The 19,129-nt window shown below is 67.1% G+C and overlaps 4 protein-coding genes across 6 annotated transcripts; 2 read left to right on the forward strand and 2 right to left on the reverse strand.

Moving 5' to 3' along the window:
• Window positions 1-884: 884 nt before the first annotated feature.
• ACY1 (aminoacylase 1) lies at window positions 885-7,082 on the reverse strand. The gene is made up of 15 exons (XM_052777256.1): window positions 7,001-7,082; window positions 5,406-5,543; window positions 4,709-4,773; window positions 4,102-4,206; window positions 3,891-3,985; window positions 3,624-3,700; window positions 3,282-3,371; window positions 2,980-3,036; window positions 2,797-2,870; window positions 2,645-2,694; window positions 2,304-2,448; window positions 2,153-2,221; window positions 1,979-2,058; window positions 1,640-1,700; window positions 885-1,500 (listed from the first exon to the last, which is right to left on the reverse strand). Exons 2-15 carry the CDS (start codon window positions 5,512-5,514, stop codon window positions 1,336-1,338), a joined length of 1,242 nt encoding a protein of 413 aa, XP_052633216.1. The 5' UTR covers window positions 5,515-5,543; window positions 7,001-7,082; the 3' UTR covers window positions 885-1,335.
• A 227-nt stretch (window positions 7,083-7,309) lies between these two features.
• ABHD14A (abhydrolase domain containing 14A) lies at window positions 7,310-14,294 on the reverse strand. Of its 2 annotated transcripts, none has more exons than XM_052777257.1 (4): window positions 13,806-14,294; window positions 8,522-8,637; window positions 7,967-8,202; window positions 7,310-7,696 (listed from the first exon to the last, which is right to left on the reverse strand). In XM_052777257.1, the coding sequence occupies exons 1-4, from the start codon at window positions 14,132-14,134 to the stop codon at window positions 7,514-7,516; spliced, it is 864 nt and encodes a 287-aa protein (XP_052633217.1). In that variant the 5' UTR covers window positions 14,135-14,294; the 3' UTR covers window positions 7,310-7,513. The 2 variants fall into 2 exon arrangements, with proteins under 2 accessions (XP_052633217.1, XP_052633218.1); XM_052777258.1 differs by lacking the exon at window positions 13,806-14,294 and adding an exon at window positions 8,776-9,479.
• LOC128136903 (putative protein-lysine deacylase ABHD14B) lies at window positions 9,808-11,666 on the forward strand. Its single transcript, XM_052777259.1, has 4 exons — window positions 9,808-9,998; window positions 10,167-10,527; window positions 10,703-10,944; window positions 11,292-11,666. Exons 2-4 carry the CDS (start codon window positions 10,320-10,322, stop codon window positions 11,472-11,474), a joined length of 633 nt encoding a protein of 210 aa, XP_052633219.1. The 5' UTR covers window positions 9,808-9,998; window positions 10,167-10,319; the 3' UTR covers window positions 11,475-11,666.
• On the forward strand, window positions 12,888-18,851 carry PCBP4 (poly(rC) binding protein 4). Of its 2 annotated transcripts, XM_052777254.1 has the most exons (13): window positions 12,889-13,074; window positions 14,701-14,816; window positions 15,163-15,186; window positions 15,265-15,297; window positions 15,565-15,681; window positions 15,770-15,898; window positions 16,138-16,266; window positions 16,525-16,599; window positions 16,768-16,812; window positions 17,002-17,077; window positions 17,466-17,518; window positions 17,972-18,141; window positions 18,493-18,851. In XM_052777254.1, the coding sequence occupies exons 2-13, from the start codon at window positions 14,721-14,723 to the stop codon at window positions 18,806-18,808; spliced, it is 1,263 nt and encodes a 420-aa protein (XP_052633214.1). In that variant the 5' UTR covers window positions 12,889-13,074; window positions 14,701-14,720; the 3' UTR covers window positions 18,809-18,851. The 2 variants fall into 2 exon arrangements, with proteins under 2 accessions (XP_052633215.1, XP_052633214.1); XM_052777255.1 differs by lacking the exon at window positions 16,525-16,599 and having other exon boundaries at window positions 12,888-13,074.
• Window positions 18,852-19,129: the final 278 nt, after the last annotated feature.

Below are 19,129 nucleotides of genomic sequence, written 5' to 3' on the forward strand. Positions count from 1 at the left end.
CCAGGGCTGCAGGGTCAGAGGACATGGTCCTATGAGACATCAGAGAACCCACACAGGCTTCCCCAGGAAGCCTCGGTGCACAGGCAGGTGTCCCCCCTCCCAAAAGCCTTGGATTTCCCCCCGCACCCCCGTGCTGGATGGAGGGGAAGGAGCAGAGGAGCTGGTGGCTTCTCCTGCAGCGCTCCATCGCCACCGGCCTCATCCCTGCTCCCAGCCTGGCACGGGGGCAGCCTCGTTAGCCCCAGCCCCCCGAGGGTTGCAGCAGCTTTATTAATTAAAACAGAGGGCAGGAGAATGGGGGGCCCCGGCTCACCCCCAACCTTTTGTAATGGAACAGCTCTGCAACTCCCCCCAACCGGGGCAAAACCACCCCAATTCGGCTCAGCAAGCCCTTGCCTGGCCCTTGCCCTGGTTTCCCCAGGGAAGACCACAGGGGCGGGCGGCACAGCGCGGCTCTGGGACAGATCCAGCACCCCCGGGTGCTGAGGAGCTGCGCGGGGCAGGTAAGAGCAAGGAGGAGATGCAGCCCGCAGGCAGCTCTGGCAGATAAGCGGAGGCTGCCTGCCCGGACCCGCACGCTGCCTGCCTGGACCCGAGGGTTTGGGGGAGCAGCACCACGCCAGGAGCTGATGGGAGGGAGGGAGGGAGCAGGATAAACCCGAGCACCGCTGGCTGCTCCTGCTCCCCCAGCACCCCAAGGCTGATCTGGAGCGGAGGCTCCCGAGGAGCAGCTCCACAGCCTGCCCGAGCAGGATTCTGCCCACAGCACCGTCCCCCAGCCTGATGAACCCAGGGGAGTGGGGAGCTGAGGAAATCCACAGTGCCTGGGCTCCCTGCAACCCCACGGGCAGCGCCACAGACAGACAGACCCCCCTGCTCCTGGCCATGCTTACCAAGGAGATTTATTGACTTGCATGGGGAGGACAGGCGGCACTGGTCCCAGCTCCCCCGGCAGGCGGGGAGGGCTGGGCAGGGAGGCAGGACGAGGCACAGGCAGGCAGAGCAGGGCACCAGCCAGCCCCTTACCCCACAGCCAGCACAGCCAGAGGTGGCACAGGGACAGGGGAAGCACCACCAGCACCGGGAAAGGCTCTGCTGGCACCCGGGCAAGGGGGACGCAACCCCCAGGGGGGTGGCTAGGACCCAGATGTCGAGGGCACAGCCAGGACACTCGGCACAGCCAACACACGGGACACTGAGCACAACCAACCTGGCACGATGTCAGCTGGGTCCCCGACACGCTGGCAGGCATTTGCTGCACCCACCCTCTGCCCCCTTTGTAAAGCTTTGCGTCCCGCTGCTTAGCACCCCCCGTCCTGCCCCCCGCCGCGGCGCTCAGCCCTCAGCAGGCAGCGGGGGCACCGATGCCAGGGCGGGCAGGAGGTGGGCGTAGATGTCGATGCCCCGCAGGAAGACTTGCTCGTTGAGGAACTCGTTGTGGTCATGGAGCAGCACCGGGGTACGGTTCATGGGCGAGAAGCCGATAGCGGGGTGTCCTGCCTGGAGATGGGGGGTACAGGGTGAGGCCGGGACTGGGACAGGCACCGGGTGCCCCCCTCTGCCCAAGCACGGCTCCTGCTTGGGGCTGCAGGTCTCACCCCAGGTCGGGGACCCACGGGTGGGCTGGCATCGCACTCACCGCTCGGATGTAGCGACTGTCGGTGGCAGCCGGGAAGATCTCAAGCTTGAGCTGCAGCTTCCTGACAAGCGAGACTCTGTGTCAGCATGGGCACAGGGGCAGCCGGGTCCCCTGTCCCCCTGCCACCCCGCAGGCAAAGAGAACGCACCGGGAAGGTCCCTCAGCCCTGCAGGATGCTCCGTCCCATTCCTTTCAGGGGTGCACAGGGAGATGCCCTAGCATGGCATGAAGCATCTCCTCCCAACCCCTGCCATGACACCAGAAACCCCGGGGGATCCCCCAGCTCCCACCAGAGGATGTCCCCACCAGGGTCCTGCCCTCCCTGGGGACACTACTCACATGTCCCTGCAGACCCCGCTGAAGGCTTTCCACCACGGGTCTGACTCCTCGGTGGAGGTGACACATTGGTCCATGTATTTCTGAGAGAGGGAGAGGGCAGGTGAGGGGTGGGGAGGTGGGCATGCGGCAGGGGAAGGACCGGCACGATGCGCCTGGGTGGCCAAGACCCCTCACCTGGTGAAACTCATAGGTGACGCCATCCCCAGCACCACGGCACCACGCAGCCACCTGCTCCTCAAAGGCCTGCGGCAGAGACCAGAGGAGGGGTGTGAGCGGGGTACCCCCAACCTGCTCCCCTCCCAGGTGGGTCCGGCGTGGTGCCCACCTTCAGGTCCACAGTGGGTGGGATGCGGATGTCGAAGCTGGCCGCCATCTCGGAAGGCACCACGTTGAAGGAGACGCCTCCCTCCAGCATGGTCAGGTTGAGCGAGGTGACGTCCCCTAGAGTCAGGCTTGAGTCGGACTTGAGCCTCGGGGGACGCAAGGGAGAGTCACCCTCTGCCACCCAGGGAGGAGGGGAAGCGCTCCCCCACCCTGCCACCACCCCCAAATGGGGAAACTGAGGCACGGGGGTGGCGGCGCCAGATCAGAGCCTGGCTTGGGATCCCAAGGACCCCCTCCATGGACCGAACTGAAGCCACAGCCATCCCGCTGCCCGTCTCCTACCTCTGCTTCTCGCTCTCCCTGAAGGCGAGGAAGGAGGTGATGACTTTGTGCTGGGGAGGGAAGGGCAGCAGGTGAGGACCAGGCCTGCGGGCAGGCACCTGGCAGCCCCAGGGCAGGCGGGGGGGCTGTGCAGGATGTACCCCCTCCCTTACCATCTTCTCGGCCGCCGTGTTGCTGATGAAGCGGGACCCATGCCCAGGGCTACCCACGCACTTCACCTTTATCCCTGCAGCAGTGCGGGGAGAGGGAGGCGTTGAGAAGAAAGCCCAGGGCAGCACCGGTGCCCCAGCACCTGGCAGAGCCAGGGACAGAGCGGTGGGCACGCAGTTACTCACACCATGGGCTCTTCTCGCCGTAGAAGACGCTGAACGTGTCAGACGGGCTGGCCAGGCCTGCAGCGGGCACAGATGGGGGGTCAGCAGGGCACGGGGGTGCCATGATGTGCCCCCCTCTGCTCTGCCCTGGCAGCATCTCCCCTCCAGGCTGGCACCGTGTGGGTCACTGCCCGGGGGAACAAGTCCCCAAGAGGGTCCCTGGAAGCCATGCCAGGTGCCGGTGCCTGGGGGTTGATGCCGACAGGCAGAGGGGTGCATGCCAAGAGGAGACATGTCCCTGTGCCAGCCGTGGCACCACTCACCCTCATCCAGGGCAAAGCCCACGTTGAGCGCTCTGAACTCAGGACGCTGCACGAACATCTCCATGCCCTTGTGTCCGCCCACCTCCTCATCTGTGGGGGAGAGCCTGGCATGGAGGAAGGAACCGGGGGCGTCCCCCAGCCCACCACTCCCAGGTCCTCCTTTCACACCGGCGCACCTGATGTCCTCAGACATGGAAACCCCTCCAGCCTCAAGCTAGGGGAGCTCAAATTCTGGAGAGGCTGGCAGGGGGGTGCCCGGCTGCCACGCCGTGGGGAGCTCCAGAGCATCACCCAGCTGCCAGCCCCTCCTGTCCCCCGAGAGGGGACACCCTGGGGACTCACCAGGCACAAAGGTGAGGTGGATGGTGCGGGCAAAACACTTTCCCTCTGCCTTCAGCCTCCGGATGGCCTCAAGATACCTGCGCAGAGAAGGTGGTGCCTTGGCATCACAGAGGAGAGGGGCTGGTGCGCTCCAAGCCACCCCAGAGTGGGTCAGGCGGTGGCATCCTCAACCCCAGGGACCCTGGGGGATGGTGGCATCCTGTCCCGCATCACTCAGAGGCATCCCCATACCGTGCCTGCCAAGTGGGCACAGAGCCCTCCACTCACTGGATGGAGACACACTTCATGTCCTGGGCACCCCGGGCGTAGATGTTGCCTTGTGAGTCCTTAACAGCCTCAAAAGGTGGGTAGGTCCAGTGCTCCTGCGGGGAACAGCGGCCGTGACGGCAGAGGGGCACGGTGGGCACCAGCTTCCGTTTGCCTGCCACCCCCAGTCCTCCCCACCATGCCCATCCCACCCCTCGCCCTGTCCCAGCACCTCAAAGACAGGCACGACGTCGGTGTGGGAGTTGAGGAGGATGGAGCGCAGGCGGGGGTTCGTGCCCTGCCAGGTCAGGATCAGCACCACACGGCCCTGGCACACCTGTGGGGCGAGGGCAGGATGTCACTAAGGTCCCAGCTGGGGACAGAGGAGCTGGAACCCACAGGCTGGAGCCAAAAAGCTGGGAAAAGTTTCTTGATGCCACCTGGCAGGTCACCCCTTTCTCTGCTGGGAGAGGACAGGCAGCAGGAGCAGGTATGCCTGCACCCCCAGGAGCCATACGGAGCCGGGTGCGAGCTCCTGGCTGCAGTTCAGATAGAGGAGGGGAGACGAACCCAAGAGTCCCCTGGGACAGCCAGTGCCCAGCAGGAAGGACGTCCCGAGCCAACGTGACCCTGCTAATCATAGCACAGGCGGCTGCAAAGGTTAGCGGGGACTAGCTGGAATACAGGCTTAAGGAAGGGCTCAGGTCAGCAGAGGATTACAGGCAGAGGCGATTCACTCCTGCCCAGCTCCGGGGTGGCGGACAGGGGAACAGCCCAGTCACTAAGGTCCCGGGCGCAGATGGATGGATGGACTGGGGGTTGCTCCTTGCCTCGCTCACCTCCACTTTCTGGCAGGCCAAGCCCAGGTCGGTGCCGACGCGCTCCAGAAACCGGACAGCAGCATCTGGGGAGGAGTGGGGATGCCCGAAGTTACACTGGGATCTCCCTCCCCTCTCACTGCAACCCCCCAGGGACCCCAAGGCTCTCTGGGGCTCCCAGGCCAAGGAAAGGGGTGACCAGAGAGGGCAGGTTGATGGAGGTCCTGGGCACAAGGTGGCCGGGAGCGGGGACAGGAGCACCTTATCACCATCCGTTTGGGGCGAGGACTAGGGGAATGTGAAAAAATAAAAACTGAAGTGGGCGAGTTCAGGGGGGACAGTCCTCCGTAGGAGTTTTCGGAGTTCCTCACCAATAAAAAAATCCTCATGTACTTTAGTGGGAGGATGGAAAGGTTAACGGAAGGAGATCTACAGGCAGTTATCACAAGCATCCGTCCCAGAGCCAGGGCAGCGTGGAAAGGGGGGACCCTGGGGCACAGGGCTGGAGGAAGCAAACAGCAGCTCTGGGTGCACTCGAGACGTCCCTGCCCCAACCAAAGGCGCCAGCAGAGATAAGGCACAAAGGTGTTCGCTCCTTAACACCACAATCAAAACAGCCCCGGCACAGGACTCAGGCACCTGGGTCCAAAGACCAGAGCTGCAAAGCCGCATTGCCAGATCCCCGCACAGCTCCCCATCCTGTCCCCCCCATCCTCACCATAGTCAGGTTTGGGGTGGACAGTGTCGATCCTCAGGTACTCCCGGAAAAGTGTAACCGAGGGGTCCTCTGAGGCCCCCGTGCTCTTCCCGGGCTTCCCGGGTGCCATGTCAGGCCGGGGACCAGGGCTGCAAAGCTCTGGGGGAAGAGTGGCGAGATGGTTAATCACCCACCGGCCCCTCCAAAGTCCGCCGGCAAGCTCGGTCGTCACAGAAACTGAAGTGGGACGGGGCAAAGGTCTCCTTGGTGTAAGTCCTGGGACGCCGCCACCATGGGAGAAGTCCCCCCCACTTGGGTACGGGGGCAGGATGGGGTGTGCCCCCCATGCCATCCTTTCATCGTCCCCCCAAAGTGCATGTTCCAGCCCCAAACATGGTGCCAGGGCACACTGTGATGCCCAGGCATGGGGTGAGATCCAGGGAAGGGCCACCTGGGGCATAGGGGGCTAGCAGGGAGGAAAAGGGGGCAACAAGGTGGGGAAGGGGGTTATGGCGGGAAGAAGGGTGTATGGGAGAGTGGCACACGGTAGTCGGGGTTAGCCAGTGATTAGAGGTCCCGGGGGTGCTGGGGGAGTGCAGGCAGGGAAGGCGGGATGCTGGTGTAAGGGGTGCAGGTAAGGAAAGGGGGACACTGCCTACTTAGGGGGAGCAGGAGAGGTGCAAGGAAAGGCGCGGGGGGTGCAGGGAAATGGGGACGGTGAAGGGGAATCACGTGCTTACAGAGGACAGAGGAGCTGAGGGGGGCTACAGGAGGGTGACAGGCTACTGGGTGTTTGAGGGGTGCTGGGTGGCCGGAGGAGCAGGAGGATGTGGGGTGCTTAGGGGCACATGGGGGTGCAGCAGGATGGGCGAAGGGGAATACCGGGGGGGTATGGGAGTAGGGGGTGCAGAGAGTCTATGAGAAGGGTGCAGGGGGATGCAGGGGTACTGTGGCTAGGGGTGCAAAGAGGCACAGGTGGGGTATAGGGGTACCATGGCTGGGGTGCAGGGAGGGGACACAGTGGGGTGCAGGGGTACTGCATCTGGGGTGCAAGGGCACCATGGTTAGAGTTGTGGGAAGTGCAGGGTATGTGGGTAGGGCTGCAGGGGTACTGTGGTTAGCAGGGTGGGGAAGCAAGGGGCAGGATACCATGGTTAGGAGCGCAGGGGGGTGCAGGGTACCATGGTTAGGGGTACAGGAGGCTGCACGGGTTAGGGTGCAGCAGTTGCATTATTGGGGTGCAGGGGTAGCACGGGCAAGAGGGCAGACGGGTGCTGGATACTGTGGTTGGGGGTGCAGGGGGGTGCAAGATACCACGATTAGGGGTTGCGAGGGTGTACAGGGGGGTGCAGAGTACCGTGGTTAGGGGTGCAGGGGGATGCAGAGTACCGTGGTTAGGGGTGCAGGAGGGTAGAGGAGGGGTGCAAGGGGGCACGGGTGGTGCAGGGTACCGTGGTTAAGGGTGCAAGGGGGTACGGGGCGGGGGGGTGCGGGGTACCATGGCGAGGGGGGCAGGCTTGGGGGGGACGACGAAGGCACCGGGGCAGCCCCCCGCGGGCTGCCGGGCGCTGCTGGCCCGACCCCGCTCCCCGGACCCCCGCCCGCCCCGGCCCTACCTCCGCGCTGCCGCCGCCGCCGCCGCCGCCGGCGCCTGCCCGGCCCGGCCCGGCCCCGCTCCGCCCGCTCGACCCCGCTCCGCTCCGCCCCGGCCCGCCCCGCAGCCGGCAGCGGGCAGGGGGCGGGCAGGGGAGGAACGGGGGGCGCCGGATGGGCTGAAAGCCGGGGCTGGGGGGGAAGGCAAGGGGAAGGTGGGCAGGAGGCAGGCAGGGGGGTGGGCCGGGCACCCTCCTGCCCCACACTAGAGGCAGAGAGATGGGGCCGGAGCCCCGGAGAGCCCCGCGGCGCGTGGGGGACACACGCAGAAACCAAGAGCAGCATCAGTTTATTGGCCTGGTGACAGATGACACCCTGTCCTGCCAGCAAGGGACACCCTCAGTCCCGTCCCCCCTGCCACCCTGGGGACACCCCAAAAGAGAACAGCACCCCTCACGCCAGCCACCTGTGCCTCCCAGTCTCACGGGACGCCCTGGACCCCTGTCCTCCGCTCAGCAGAGGGGACGAGGCAGCGCTCACTTCAGCTGGCGCAGGAAGCCCAGCAGGGCCCGGTGGAAGTCCTCCGGCTTGTCCAGGTAGCAGGCATGCCCGGCATCGGGCACCACGGCCACGCGGTGCCTGGGGAGGTGCCGGAGGCTCTGCAGGGCCTGGGGACCCAGGCTCGCATCACGGTCACCGTACAGGATCAGGGTGGGCGTCTGGGTAAGGGGAGAGAGAAAACCAGAGCGGTTGTCAGAGGGGGAAATGGCCACCACGCTTCCCTGGGCTGTGCCCACCTCCATCCATCACCGTGGGGGCTGCAAAGCTGAGGGAAGGCAGGTGCCAGCCCCCGCCATGAGTTGGGAGGGACATAGGTCCCCCTCACTCACCCCAGAACAGGGCCATCCTCCATGCCACCCTCCATCCAGCTGGCCCACAAGGCTCGCCAGCACCCAGGGACTCCCCAGGAGCCCCACAACCCACCTCACCTGGACCCGGTGATACTGCTCAGCAGCGTAGTCCTTGGTGCCCACGGGCGCAATAGGCACGAAGCCGGCCAGCCGGTCCCCCTGTGCCAGGAGGAAGGGCAAGGCAAAGCGGCCGCTCATGGAGGGGCTGATGAGAACGGGCCTCCGCATGCCCAGCTCCTGGAGGACGCGATCCAGGAAAGCCACCCGGCCCTGTGCTGTGGCCACATTCTCCGCTGGGGGCGAATCCCCGTAGCCTGGCATGGGGCAGAGGGCACAGGGTGGGCACGGGGCAGCCTGCAATGGTCTCTCCCCCCGAGGCTCAGCTGGCTTGGCAAAAATTGGGCACCCGATCGGTTGTACAGCCACAGCCGCATGCCAGCTGGACCGAGCCAACCCCAGCCAAAGGGTTTGGGTGGCCACGGAGGTTGATGCCCCGGGGCAAAGCCAAACCCCAGGCACGCTGCCCCAGGACCACTGCTAGCTGCCTAAAGAGGTCCAGAGCCCAGCAGTGGCTGAGGTGAGGGACTGGAGCTGCCCAGAGGGATCAACTTAAGTGCAGTGCCATAGTCCTACCGGGCAGATCTATTGCGACTGCACGGTAGCCTTCTCCGGCGAGCAGCGCCAGCGTGCCCAAGGCCTCCCACGTCTTGGAGGTGAACGCCTGGCCGTGCAGGAACAGGACATCGGGCCTGCGGTGGGGAAGACAGGTGGGAAGGGGGTTCAGGGAAGACACCGTACCTGCGGCCATGAGGGCTGGTGGGAGACCGATCCCTAGGGCCTGTCACCCCCCACCTTCCTCTGCCACAGGAGCCGGCGGGCTGACCCACCTCCCGGGGCTGGCAGTGCCGCCGGCCTGGGGCCCTGCAGAAACCTCCCTGTAGAAGACGGGGGGCTCTCCCGCAGCCATTCCCGTCCGTGCGGTGGCGTTGGCCGCCGGCCGGCCCCGCTTCCCCGCGTCAGGGTGCAGGAGGAAGAGGAGGAAGGTGAGGAGCGCCCCGAGGAGCAGCAGCCCCAGGCGGCTGCGGGCGAGCGGCATCTCCGCTCCCCCTGGAGAAGGAAAATGGCAGCGAGGGGCTGGAAGCCCCAAACTCCACCGCTGCGGGGGGGGGGAGGGATAGGGCCCAGACCGCGGTGCTCTCTCCTTAGCTCCGGCCCGGCCTGCGCCCCCCGTGCCCGGCGCTGGCAGCCCCGCTCGGCCCCGGCCTCCCGAGCTGCCGCTGGCTCCGGCCGCCGGCCCCGCCGCCCCTCAGCTCCACCCGGGACATGCGGCCCCCCCGGCCCCGGCCCTCACGGCGCCGCGCCTGCGGCCCCAGGCTCCGCCTGGCGGGAGGCCGCGGCGCTGCAAGGCGCCGAGGGCTGTCAGCCGGGGGCCTGCCCGCCGCACCGAGCCCCCGGCAGGGCCGCACCGGGCCGGGGCCGAGGCCTCGGCAGAGAACGGCCGGTGCCGGGAGAGGAGCCCTGGCTTGGCGGGCCTCGGCGGGGACTTGGCGGGGCTCGGCTCGGTTCGGCAAGGTCTCGGCGGCGTTCGGCAGAGCTCGGGTAGAGCTCTCGGCTAGGGCTCGGCTGCACTCGGCTCGGCTATAGCTCGGTGTGTCTCGGCGGAGCTCGGCTGCGCTCGGCTCGGCTCGGCTAGAGCTCGGTGGGTCTCGGCGGAGCTCGGCTGCGCTCGGCTCGGCTCGGCTAGAGCTCGGTGGGTCTCGGCGGAGCTCGGCTGCGCTCGGCTCGACTCGGCTAGAGCTCGGTGAGGCTCGGCTCGGCTCCGCTAGGGCTCGGTGGGTCTCGGCGGAGCTCGGCTGCGCTCGGCTCGGCTCGGCTAGAGCTCGGCTAGAGTTCGGCGGAGCTCGGCTGCGCTCGGCCCGGCTCGGCAGACCTCGGCTCGGCGGGGCGGTGGCGGTTCCCAGGGCCGCCCCGGGCCCTCCGCTCCGTGAGGCGGTGCCACCGCTCCCCCCCGCCCCGGCGGCCTTTGGACCCGGGGTACAGCACCCCCAGCTCCGTGGGGCGGCGGGGAGCGGGAGGCGAGCGGCGGCCGGCACTGGGGGCGGAGGAGCAGGTAAGGGCCGCCGTCCCAGCGCTGGGTGGGGAAACTGAGGCAGGGGCGGACCATGAGCCCGCCTGGCGCGAGCAAACGGCCCCGCACACCCAGCCCGGGGCCGGCTCCCCGCCGGTGCCCCCCAAAAAGAAGGTGATGCCAGTGTAACCCCCTCCTTCCCCATGCCAGTACCCCAACACCACAGCCTGCCTGCCTTCCCGCCACTGCCGGGCCTCGACGCCGGGACGCCAGCATCCCACCAGGGCCGACCTTTCCGCTAGGCTGCACCAGGCCCGTTTCCACCTCTCGACCCCTCCTAACTGCTCTCCCGACCGCCCAGGCATGGCCACCCCACAGCTCACAGAGAGCACCATCACGGTGGAAGGCCAAACCCTCTTCTACCGCCAAGCCCAGCCGGCTCAGCAGGCACCAAAGCTGACGGTGCTGCTGCTGCACGGCATTCGCTTCTCCTCCGACACCTGGCTTCAGCTGCGGACGCTTGCCACACTGGCCGAAAATGGCTATCGAGCTGTGGCTATCGACCTGCCGGGTAAGGGGTGGTGGTGAGCACAGCCCGGGAGCAAGGTGGGGGCCGGGGGGAGCCGATACAGCTGCTCAGGTTCATGGTGCCGGGATGGCAACTCCGGCATCCTGCTGTGCTGGCTTCTCCCGGTTGTGCGGCGGAGGAGAGCGTGACAGGGCAACTATTGTCTCCCATGGCTCAGGGCTGGGGCGCTCGAAGGATGCCGTGGCCCCAGCACCTGTGGGCCAGCCAGTGCCGGGGGCTTTCCTGAAAGCGGTTTCGGAGGCTCTGTGCCTGGGTCCAGCTGTGGTGATCAGCCCATCGCTCAGCGGCATGTACTCCCTGCCCTTCCTCTTCCAGCACAACCACCTGCTCAAGGCGTATGTGCCCGTGGCGCCCATCTGCACCGAGAAATTCACAGCAGAGCAGTATGCCCAGATCAAAGTATGGCCTGGAGGGAGATTAAGGGAGGTTGGGGAACTGGGAGGGGACCGTGAGGAGGGAACCCTGGCACTGAGGTTGGGCAAGGGAAAGACCAAGCAGGCCAGAAACCCTGTCGCCACTGGAAAAGGGGAACATGATGGTGAAGGAACGTGACAGTGGGGTAGCAGGAGGGAAAGTGGGGACATTAGGAGACCCAGGAGTCTGAGCCTCATTTTCCCCTTGTCATGGTGGGTGGGGGAGAAGGGCAAGTATCTCCCCTCCATATCCTGGTCCCAGGGTGTCCCTGGCCAGGAGAAGCAGGTACCTGGGTGCCGTTGGTGGGCTCAGGGTGTGTTCCCCCTCTGCAGACCCCCACGCTGATTGTGTATGGGGACCAGGATGTGGAGCTGGGGCAAGCCAGCCTGAACAACCTGCAGCACCTCCCCGAGCACCGGGTGCTGGTGCTGCAGGGCGCCGGACACGCCTGCTACCTGGACAAGCCCAACGAGTGGCACTGCGGGCTCCTGGCCTTCCTGCAGCAGCTGGACTGAGCAGGAGGGGCTGTGTGGAGGGGCCCACGGGGCAGGGGGACGTGGCCAGCCCACCCACCCGTCCGCCTGTACGCACACCCTTGCACCAACCCAGCTGCTCGCCTGGCATCCCCACCCAGCCCCGCTGTGCCATGCCGAGTTCATGCCGACATCACCGCCTCCCTTGGGACCAAATAAAACCCCAAGCTCTGCCACCGCTTTCCTGCCACCTTCCTCCTGCTTCTTTCCACCCTTCCTGCCTCCTTCCCTGATCCCCACCTCCTCCATGGCTGCCAACCCGCGTACGTTTTGGGGGGTGACAGCAGGGGAGGTGCAGCCACCGAGGGATGGGATATTTGGGGAGCGTTGCCCTGTGGGTGGGCGAGTGCCAGCTGCGAGGCCGCTGGAGCCCTCCCATCGCTTCTGGCAGGAGCCCTGGGAGCCTTGGAGGGTGCCCGGGGAGCCCTGAGGCTATGTTCAGGAACAGGTAGGTCCCCCAGGGTGGTGGCACCCATGACCCCAGCCTGCCGGCCTCCTCTTCATCCTCCTCTTCCTCCTCCCACCCCTCCTGGCGTGCACCCAAGCCCAGGGTAATCCACAGGGGCTTAAAAGGGAACCGACAGCCCCGTCAGGCTCCTGCCCGCGACGGCAGCAGCCCAGCACCCCAGGGAGGCGGGGGGGGATTTACCGAATGAGTGGCTGCCATGAACAGATGGGGGGGCGGGCAGGGAGGCCTGACACACGTCTGGCTGGACAGACGGGGGGACAAACCCCCTGCCTGCCACCTGCCTCCCCCCCTCCTTTGGTACTGCTGCACCGGGCACTCGGGGGCACAGATGGAGCTGGCAGCGGGGTGCCCCCCCCATGCCCCCCCCTTCCCCAAGCCTGGCTGGGCTTTAGCTGCTTACGCCAGGGCCCAGGAGGATTTAGTGGGGGAGGTAACGGGGGGGGGGTCACTTGCCTGTGGGTGCAGGATGCCCATGTGGGGGGCCATGGGGCAGTGCTAGGGGTGCAGGAGCTGGTCCCTGCCCTGACAGTAAGGCAGGACCCCTGTCTGCAGCATCCCTTGCCCCCCACCTGGTTCAGGCCCCCTGTTGCAGCCCTGGCCCCCCCATACTGGGGTGCCTCCTGCCTCCCCAGCCCTCCAAGCGCTCCCCCCTAGCAGCACCCCTGGGTGCCAGCGGGCCCTGGGGTGCCAGCCGCCCCGTCCCTGCCCGCTCCGGTGTCCTTGAGCCCTCGAGCCCTGCCAGCTGATCGGCTTCCAGGAAAAAAAAAAAAAAAAAAAAAACCGCAATTACAAAGAGGGGCGATGTGTGAGCCAAAGGGGGGGGGCGGGGGGGGCCAGGAATGTCCCCAGCGGTGGCAGATGGCCTTACCCAGGGTGCATTGTTCCTTTTAGTGTCTCTTATCCGCTGTAATAGGATCCCGGAGGGAGGGATGTGGGAGAGGGGAAGAGCGAGGGGGGCCCCGGCGTGGACCGGGGTGGGGGCCGGGGCTGCCAGCCTGGCCCTGGCCTGTCAAGCGGCTCATTGTTCCTGCCCCGGGTGTCACTGGGCGCCGCCGGGGACAATGTGGCACTGAGCGGGGTGGCCGGCGGCGGAGGGACGAGGCGCACGGAAAGGTACCCGCCAGGCCACGCTCCCGCGGGGGCCGGGGGGCTTGGGGCGGCTGGGAGGGCGAGCGGAGAAAGGGTTCCCCTGGGGCGGGGTGGGGGCTTCCTCCTGTTCCCCCCGCCCCCGGTCACCTCCCTTTGCCACCCGAAGGTGCCCCGAAGGACGGGCGGTGCCCAGCTTCCCGGCTGTCCCGACGCCAGCAGGGGCAGGTGGCCTGTGCCCATCACCGGGGCCTTTGGTGACCCTGCCAGCCTGGCTCACCTGGGGGGGAGCACCCCCCTGCCCGCGGACGCCTCCCCCCCCCCCCCCGCCATTGCCTGTGGCAGTGGGGGGGGACACCCGTGGCCCTGCCGCCTCCCCCCCCCTGCCCCACCGCCAGCCTCGTCCTTCTCTCCCCGGCGGGATCTTTTGTCCCCGGCGGGTCCCTGCTGCCGGTCGTCCCCGGGGGGAACGGGGACCCGGGCGGGCTGCCTGCACCTGCCGGCACCGTGCACGGCTCCGGACGCTGCGGGGAGGGGAGGTTACGGGGGGGTACATTCCCCGCCTCCTCCCCCCCCCCCCCATTTCAGGCTCCCCTCCATCGGGAACAGGAATATTCCCCTTCCCCGGCCTTTCCCGCTTTCTCCAGCCCCCGGTAATGGGGGGGTGAAGATGGGGCATCCAAACCACCCCTGGGGTGCAAGCCATAGCACTTAGGAGATGCAGAGGTGACCAACCTGCCCCCCCCCGCCCCCATTACCCTGATGCAGGAGATGTGCCGTAGCGGTGGCGAGTCCTGCCAGCACCTAAAATAACCGCCCCCCCCCGCCCCCCCCCCCCGCCATGCCCGCAGACACGGGCCCCAGCCCCAACACGGGTGCTTTGTTTCAAAGCCGCTTGGCATCGCCCGGCTTGCCGGGAGCCAGCGGTGCTGCAGCCGCCCACCCGTGCCCGGACACACGGCGATTGTCCTCCTCCCAGCCCCCGCGCTGGCACCGCGGGGCCCCGGCCACCCCCGTCCCCCAGGCACAGGGCCTGGGGGGGGCCCTGGGGTGCTCGGGGGGGGGGGGCCACAGGACGCAGCGACATCACGCGTTGGGCATCGCGCTGTGGTTCGCGTCGGGCTGGCGGTCCCCCCCAGGGGGGTTGCCTCAGTTTCCCCCGGGGCTTTGCGCATGGGCAGGGGGAAGGGAGGAGGAGGAAGAGGAAGGCTCGCACAGCCTGCAAGACCACCCAGGCCACCTCTGCTCCCCCCACGCCGTGTGCCACCATCCCCCAGCAAGAGTCTGCAAACCGAACCCCATCCCTTCCCACGCTTTTCCCCTTCCCCCCCAGTGTCCGTCCAGCTCCCGGCTTTGTGAAGGTGCAGTGCCAGCCCCAGCCCAGGGCCGTGTGTGGGCCAGGTTGAAGGCAGCTGCCTGCAGGCTCAGGCAGACAGGCGGCAGCGGGTCCCTTTTGGGGAGCTCCCAGAAGGTGTGCAGGATGCCAGTGGGGTACCACGGGGCTGTGCAAGCCTCCCCCACCAGAGGAGGGCACAGTGCAGCCCCTGCCTCGGTTTCCCCACTTCCCAGCCGTAGGTGCTTTTCAGGCTGCAGATTTGGTGGGGGGGGTTAGTTGGGGCCTCCCCCCTTTCTGGAGACTGCTGTGTCCCACAGGCTCAGCTCGCCCTCCCGCCATGGCATCGCCGGACGGAGCCAGCGGCGTGGGCAGCAGCCCCGAGGAGACGGAGCTCAGCATCACCCTGACCCTCCGCATGCTTATGCACGGCAAGGTAATAGCGGGGGGGCTTGGTGCTGCTCGGGGGGGTCAGCAATGCCCGGGGCAGGAGGCCATGCTGGAGCACCAGCTCCTTGCCACTCCCTGTTTTCCTCCCCACTCCCAATCCCCCCCCGGGAACAGCATTCACAGAAAGATTTCTTCCCCCATCCTAAGCCAGGGTGAGGCCCGTTCCCATGCCCCAGTGTCACCAGCAAGCCACCCAGTGTCCCAGTGGCCACAGGGCAGGGCCCGCCTGTTGCCCGTCGGCCAGGCTGTGGGCAGAGGAGGCAGGCAGGGAGCTGATGTGGCAGGCAGGGAGCTGCCTGCTGACGGGGCCACCCTCATCTCTGCCTTTGCAGGAGATTGGCAGCATCATCGGCAAGGTAAGATTTGGGGTCTGGGGCACCACCAGCCCCGGGCTCCCCTGGACCTGACCACCCACCCTGTTCCTCTCCCCGCAGAAAGGAGAGACTGTTAAGAGGATACGAGAGCAGGTAAGGGTGTGCGGGGGGGCTGTCGGGTCCTGCCGCCTGTCCTGCCTGCGCCTGGTGACTCCCATGTGCCGAGCCGTGGCCACCCCCATTCCCAGGTGGACCCAGGGGAGACACGGCTGCACCCCGGGGAAGGCTGCCTGGGGCAGGTGGGAGGGGGAAAGCCCAGGTCTGCAGGCATCGAGGCCACCCCCAGTGAGCCCTTCCCTGGGGGGGGACACCAAGCTCAGGGCCTTCGATGTCCCTGATGGGGTGTGACACCGTCCCCAGAGCAGCGCACGCATCACCATCTCAGAGGGGTCCTGCCCCGAGCGCATCACCACCATCACCGGCTCCACTGACGCCGTCTTCCGCGCCGTCTCCATGATCGCCTTCAAGTTGGAGGAGGTAGGCAGCCCCCCCCCCCAGTCCTGCCAGGTACCCCTATGCCTGTGGACTCCTGGGGGTCCAACACTGCATCCCCCCTCCCTCGCAGGACCTGGGAGCGGGGAGCGATGGGGCAACAGTAGGCAGAGCACCGGTGACGCTGCGCCTCGTCATCCCGGCCAGCCAGTGCGGCTCACTCATCGGCAAGGCGGGAGCCAAGATCCGGGAGATCCGGGAGGTGAGGCTGAGGGTGCCCTGGGTGCGGGCTCCCCTTTTCCCCTGGAGGGTACAGAGCCTTCGGCGCCGGGGCTGCCATGATCCTGCAGGGGCTGTGGGAAGTGATGCAGGAGCGGAGCATCAACTTGCGGGTCCTGCAAAGGTCCCTGGGGGCCCAGGAGGGGACAGGCGAGGTATGAGGTGCTGAGACCCGGGGGACAGTGGCTGAGGGACCCCAGCATCTCCTTTTGCCACCCCCAGAGCACGGGGGCGCAGGTGCAGGTGGCCGGCGACCTGCTGCCCAACTCCACCGAACGAGCTGTCACTGTCTCGGGGGTGCCGGACACCATCATCCAGTGCGTGAGGCAGATCTGCGCTGTCATCCTGGAGGTACCTGCCGAGCCCCGCACCCAGCCTGGGGAGGCACGCGCTGCCTCCCCCCCCCTCCTCAGGGCTCCCTGTACCCACCTGGATCTGGGCACCGGGGTCCGTCCCCTCGTGCTGAAGCCCATAAGAGCACCCTGCCTCGGCGGTGCTGGGGGCCATGCCCAGCTTGTTGGGGGCATGGGGGGCAGAGGGGGTCCAGGGGGCTGCGGGGGCATTCGACCTCATCTCTCATCCCCTCCACCTCCTTCCCTCCCTCTCCAGTCGCCTCCGAAGGGGGCCACCATCCCCTACCACCCTGGCCTCTCCCTGGGCACCATCCTGCTCTCTGCCAACCAGGTAAGGGGCCGCAGCCCCCTCGGGGGCATGGGGTGGCCGGGTGTCCCAGCCTCTGCTGGTGAGGGGTGACTCTGGTGGGCTCGGGGTGGCTTCCCTGCCCCAGCGGGGTGGCCTGAGGCAGGGGTACCCACCTGGCCCCCCACTGATGCCCCTTCCTTCCCCCCCCAGGGCTTCTCCATGCAGGGTCAGTACAGCGGGGTCTCTCCCGCAGAGGTGAGTCTGTCCGTTGGCAGCCCACCCCGGCTCCTGTGGGCACTGGGTCTGTGCCCACTGGGATGGGCGCTGCTGGGGATGCCTATCCTGGGAGGCGCTGGGTGCCAGTGTCCGGCTCCAGGAGGGGACAGGGGACCCTCTGCTGTCACCCCTAATGCCTTCTTCCTCCTCTTCCCGCTGCCGGGGCAGGTGACGAAACTGCAGCAGCTGTCAGGGCACACGCTCCCCTTCGCCTCCCTGGGCCATGCGCCCTCCATGGTGCCAGGTGAGCATCTCCTGTGCCCCCCCCCAGGGCTGGGGGTGTGGCGTGCCCCTCCTGACCCACCCAGCCACCTGGACCCCATGAGGGGATCCCCATCCCCTGCACCCTCTCCGGTCCCAGCCACCCTAGCATGGCTACCTGCTCCCCTGAACGACCCTGTCCTTGATTTCCTGGGGTCCCTGCACCCACCAGAGCCCCCCAACCCTGCAGTGGGGGAGCACCGGCACCAAATTGCCACTGGTGCCTATGCTCGATCCTCCCTGCCTCTCCCCAGGGATCCTTCAGATTTGTCCCCAGGGCCACTGACTGCCCCAGCACGGGGCTGGGGTGGGGGCATGGAGCTGCTGGAGACCCACCCCGCCACTGCTGACATCTCTGTCTCTCCCTCCAGGCCTGGACACCAGTTCCCAGAGCAGCTCCCAGGAGTTCCTGGTGCCCAATGATGTACGTTGTGGGTCCCAGGGATGGCGAGGGAGACCACAGCTTGCCCCCACCCACGTGTCCCACCCCACAGCCACTTTGCAGGGGCCAGCACCCACCACCCCGCACAGGGGAGGCTCTGCCTCGGCCACCAGAGCTCAGGAGCAGGAGGGGCTGCTGGGGCAAAAGCATCTGGAAGAAAAAGGGAAACTGAGGCACGGGAGGGAGAAAGGGCTTGGCCAACACCGAGGAAGAGCCTTGGGATGTGGCAGTCCAGTGATACCAGCCAGGGGGGGCTTGAGTGAAACCAAAAGGCAGGGTCTGCCCAAGGAAAGCAGCACCCTGCCCTCCCGCTGCCTGCCTCAGTTTCCCCAGTCCTCCCAGGCATAAAGGGTGGCTGGGTGAGCCCCTGGGACCTTCCTGCTCGGTGTGGCTCCTCCAGCTGCTCCCAGCTCACCCTGGTCCCTGCCCCTCCAGCTCATCGGCTGCATCATCGGTCGGCATGGCAGCAAGATCAGCGAGATCCGGCAGATGTCGGGTGCCCACATCAAAATCGGGAACCAGACCGAGGGCTCTAGCGAGCGGCACGTGACCATCACGGGGTCCCCTGTCAGCATCACCCTGGCTCAGTACCTCATCACAGCCTGGTAGGTGCCAGCCTGGCGGGGACACATGCCGGCTGCTAGCGAGGGGTGGGCACCTCCCCAGCACCCCAAAGCAGCTTTTGGGGGACACCCCCACCCCAGCATCCTCAGGAATTATGAGCTGAGTGGTGCTTTGACATCCTGAGATGGTGGGTGCAGGACCCAAGACCCCACTGGGTTTGAGCCCCAGCTTTTTAGCCCTCCCCAGCAGGATGCCCAGGATGTGCCATGGAGACCTGTGCCAGAAGGAATGGGGTGCATGGTCTCTGAGCCCTAAGATGGTCAGGTTCGGGCGGGGGACCCACTCTGTCACTGTGGTCCTCACCACCCCATCCTTCTCGCTCACTTCCCCAGCTTAGAGACAGCCAAATCTACCTCCCAGGCGCCGCCGGGCCCTGGCTCCATGGACCTCGGCGTGGGCTTCTCCCAGCCCCTCACCCCAGGCTCTGGTGCGGCGCTGCCTGCCGTCGCCCCGGCCCCCCCGGCCCTGCTGGGCACCCCCTACACCATCTCCCTCTCCAACTTCATCGGTCTGAAGCCGGTGTCCTTCCTGGCCCTGTCCCCGTCCTCTGTGGCGGGTCCCAACGGCGGCACCGCCACCTACACGACCAAGATCTCGGCGGCCAACGGCACCAAGAAAGCTGACCGGCAGAAGTTCTCACCCTACTGAGCCCCGCTGGCGGCTGGGCGAGGGTGTCTGGAGTGCCACCCGGTGCCAAGGACACCTTCCCGCCACCCGCCCTGTCCCTCAGCCCCTGCCAGGCATCCCATGCCTGGGGTGGACCCCCTTGCCCCCCATCCCAGGGAGGGGAAGGGTCTTCCCGGCGGCGATACCCGCTGGAGGAAAGGGCTGCTCCGCTGCCTGCTGCCCGTCTGGCAGCGCTGTGCCCCCCTCCCCGATTTTCCTGCACAGGGACCATGTGCCCTGGTATTGGGTGGGGGGGCTGTCCCTGCCGGCCCGGGGTCCCTTCTCCCAGTGCCCCGTGCAGGG

Source organism: Harpia harpyja, chromosome Z (genome assembly GCF_026419915.1).
Source record: "Harpia harpyja isolate bHarHar1 chromosome Z, bHarHar1 primary haplotype, whole genome shotgun sequence".
Classification (NCBI taxonomy): domain Eukaryota; kingdom Metazoa; phylum Chordata; class Aves; order Accipitriformes; family Accipitridae; genus Harpia; species Harpia harpyja.

What these genes read in the sequence shown, in the direction of transcription:
- ACY1 (XM_052777256.1), bottom strand. Translation starts at nt 5,514, where the DNA reads ATGGCACCCGGGAAGCCCGGGAAGAGCACGGGGGCCTCAGAGGACCCC. An exon ending in GGGCTTTGCCCTGGATGAGG is followed by an intron (nt 3,037 to 3,281) that starts GTGAGTGGTGCC and finishes TGCCCGCTGCAG; the next exon opens with GCCTGGCCAGCCCGTCTGAC. An exon ending in AGCGGGGTCTGCAGGGACAT is followed by an intron (nt 1,701 to 1,978) that starts GTGAGTAGTGTC and finishes CTCGCTTGTCAG; the next exon opens with GAAGCTGCAGCTCAAGCTTG.
- LOC128136903 (XM_052777259.1), top strand. Translation starts at nt 10,320, where the DNA reads ATGGCCACCCCACAGCTCACAGAGAGCACCATCACGGTGGAAGGCCAA. An exon ending in TGTGGCTATCGACCTGCCGG is followed by an intron (nt 10,528 to 10,702) that starts GTAAGGGGTGGT and finishes CCCATGGCTCAG; the next exon opens with GGCTGGGGCGCTCGAAGGAT. An exon ending in AGCAGTATGCCCAGATCAAA is followed by an intron (nt 10,945 to 11,291) that starts GTATGGCCTGGA and finishes CCCCCTCTGCAG; the next exon opens with ACCCCCACGCTGATTGTGTA.
- ABHD14A (XM_052777257.1), bottom strand. Translation starts at nt 14,134, where the DNA reads ATGTCGCTGCGTCCTGTGGCCCCCCCCCCCCGAGCACCCCAGGGCCCC. An exon ending in GGCACATCTCCTGCATCAGG is followed by an intron (nt 8,638 to 13,805) that starts GTAATGGGGGCG and finishes TCCCCACCGCAG; the next exon opens with GCCCGATGTCCTGTTCCTGC. An exon ending in AGTCGCAATAGATCTGCCCG is followed by an intron (nt 8,203 to 8,521) that starts GTAGGACTATGG and finishes GCCCCATGCCAG; the next exon opens with GCTACGGGGATTCGCCCCCA.
- PCBP4 (XM_052777254.1), top strand. Translation starts at nt 14,721, where the DNA reads ATGGCATCGCCGGACGGAGCCAGCGGCGTGGGCAGCAGCCCCGAGGAG. An exon ending in AGATCCGGGAGATCCGGGAG is followed by an intron (nt 15,899 to 16,137) that starts GTGAGGCTGAGG and finishes TGCCACCCCCAG; the next exon opens with AGCACGGGGGCGCAGGTGCA. An exon ending in TCTGCGCTGTCATCCTGGAG is followed by an intron (nt 16,267 to 16,524) that starts GTACCTGCCGAG and finishes CTCCCTCTCCAG; the next exon opens with TCGCCTCCGAAGGGGGCCAC.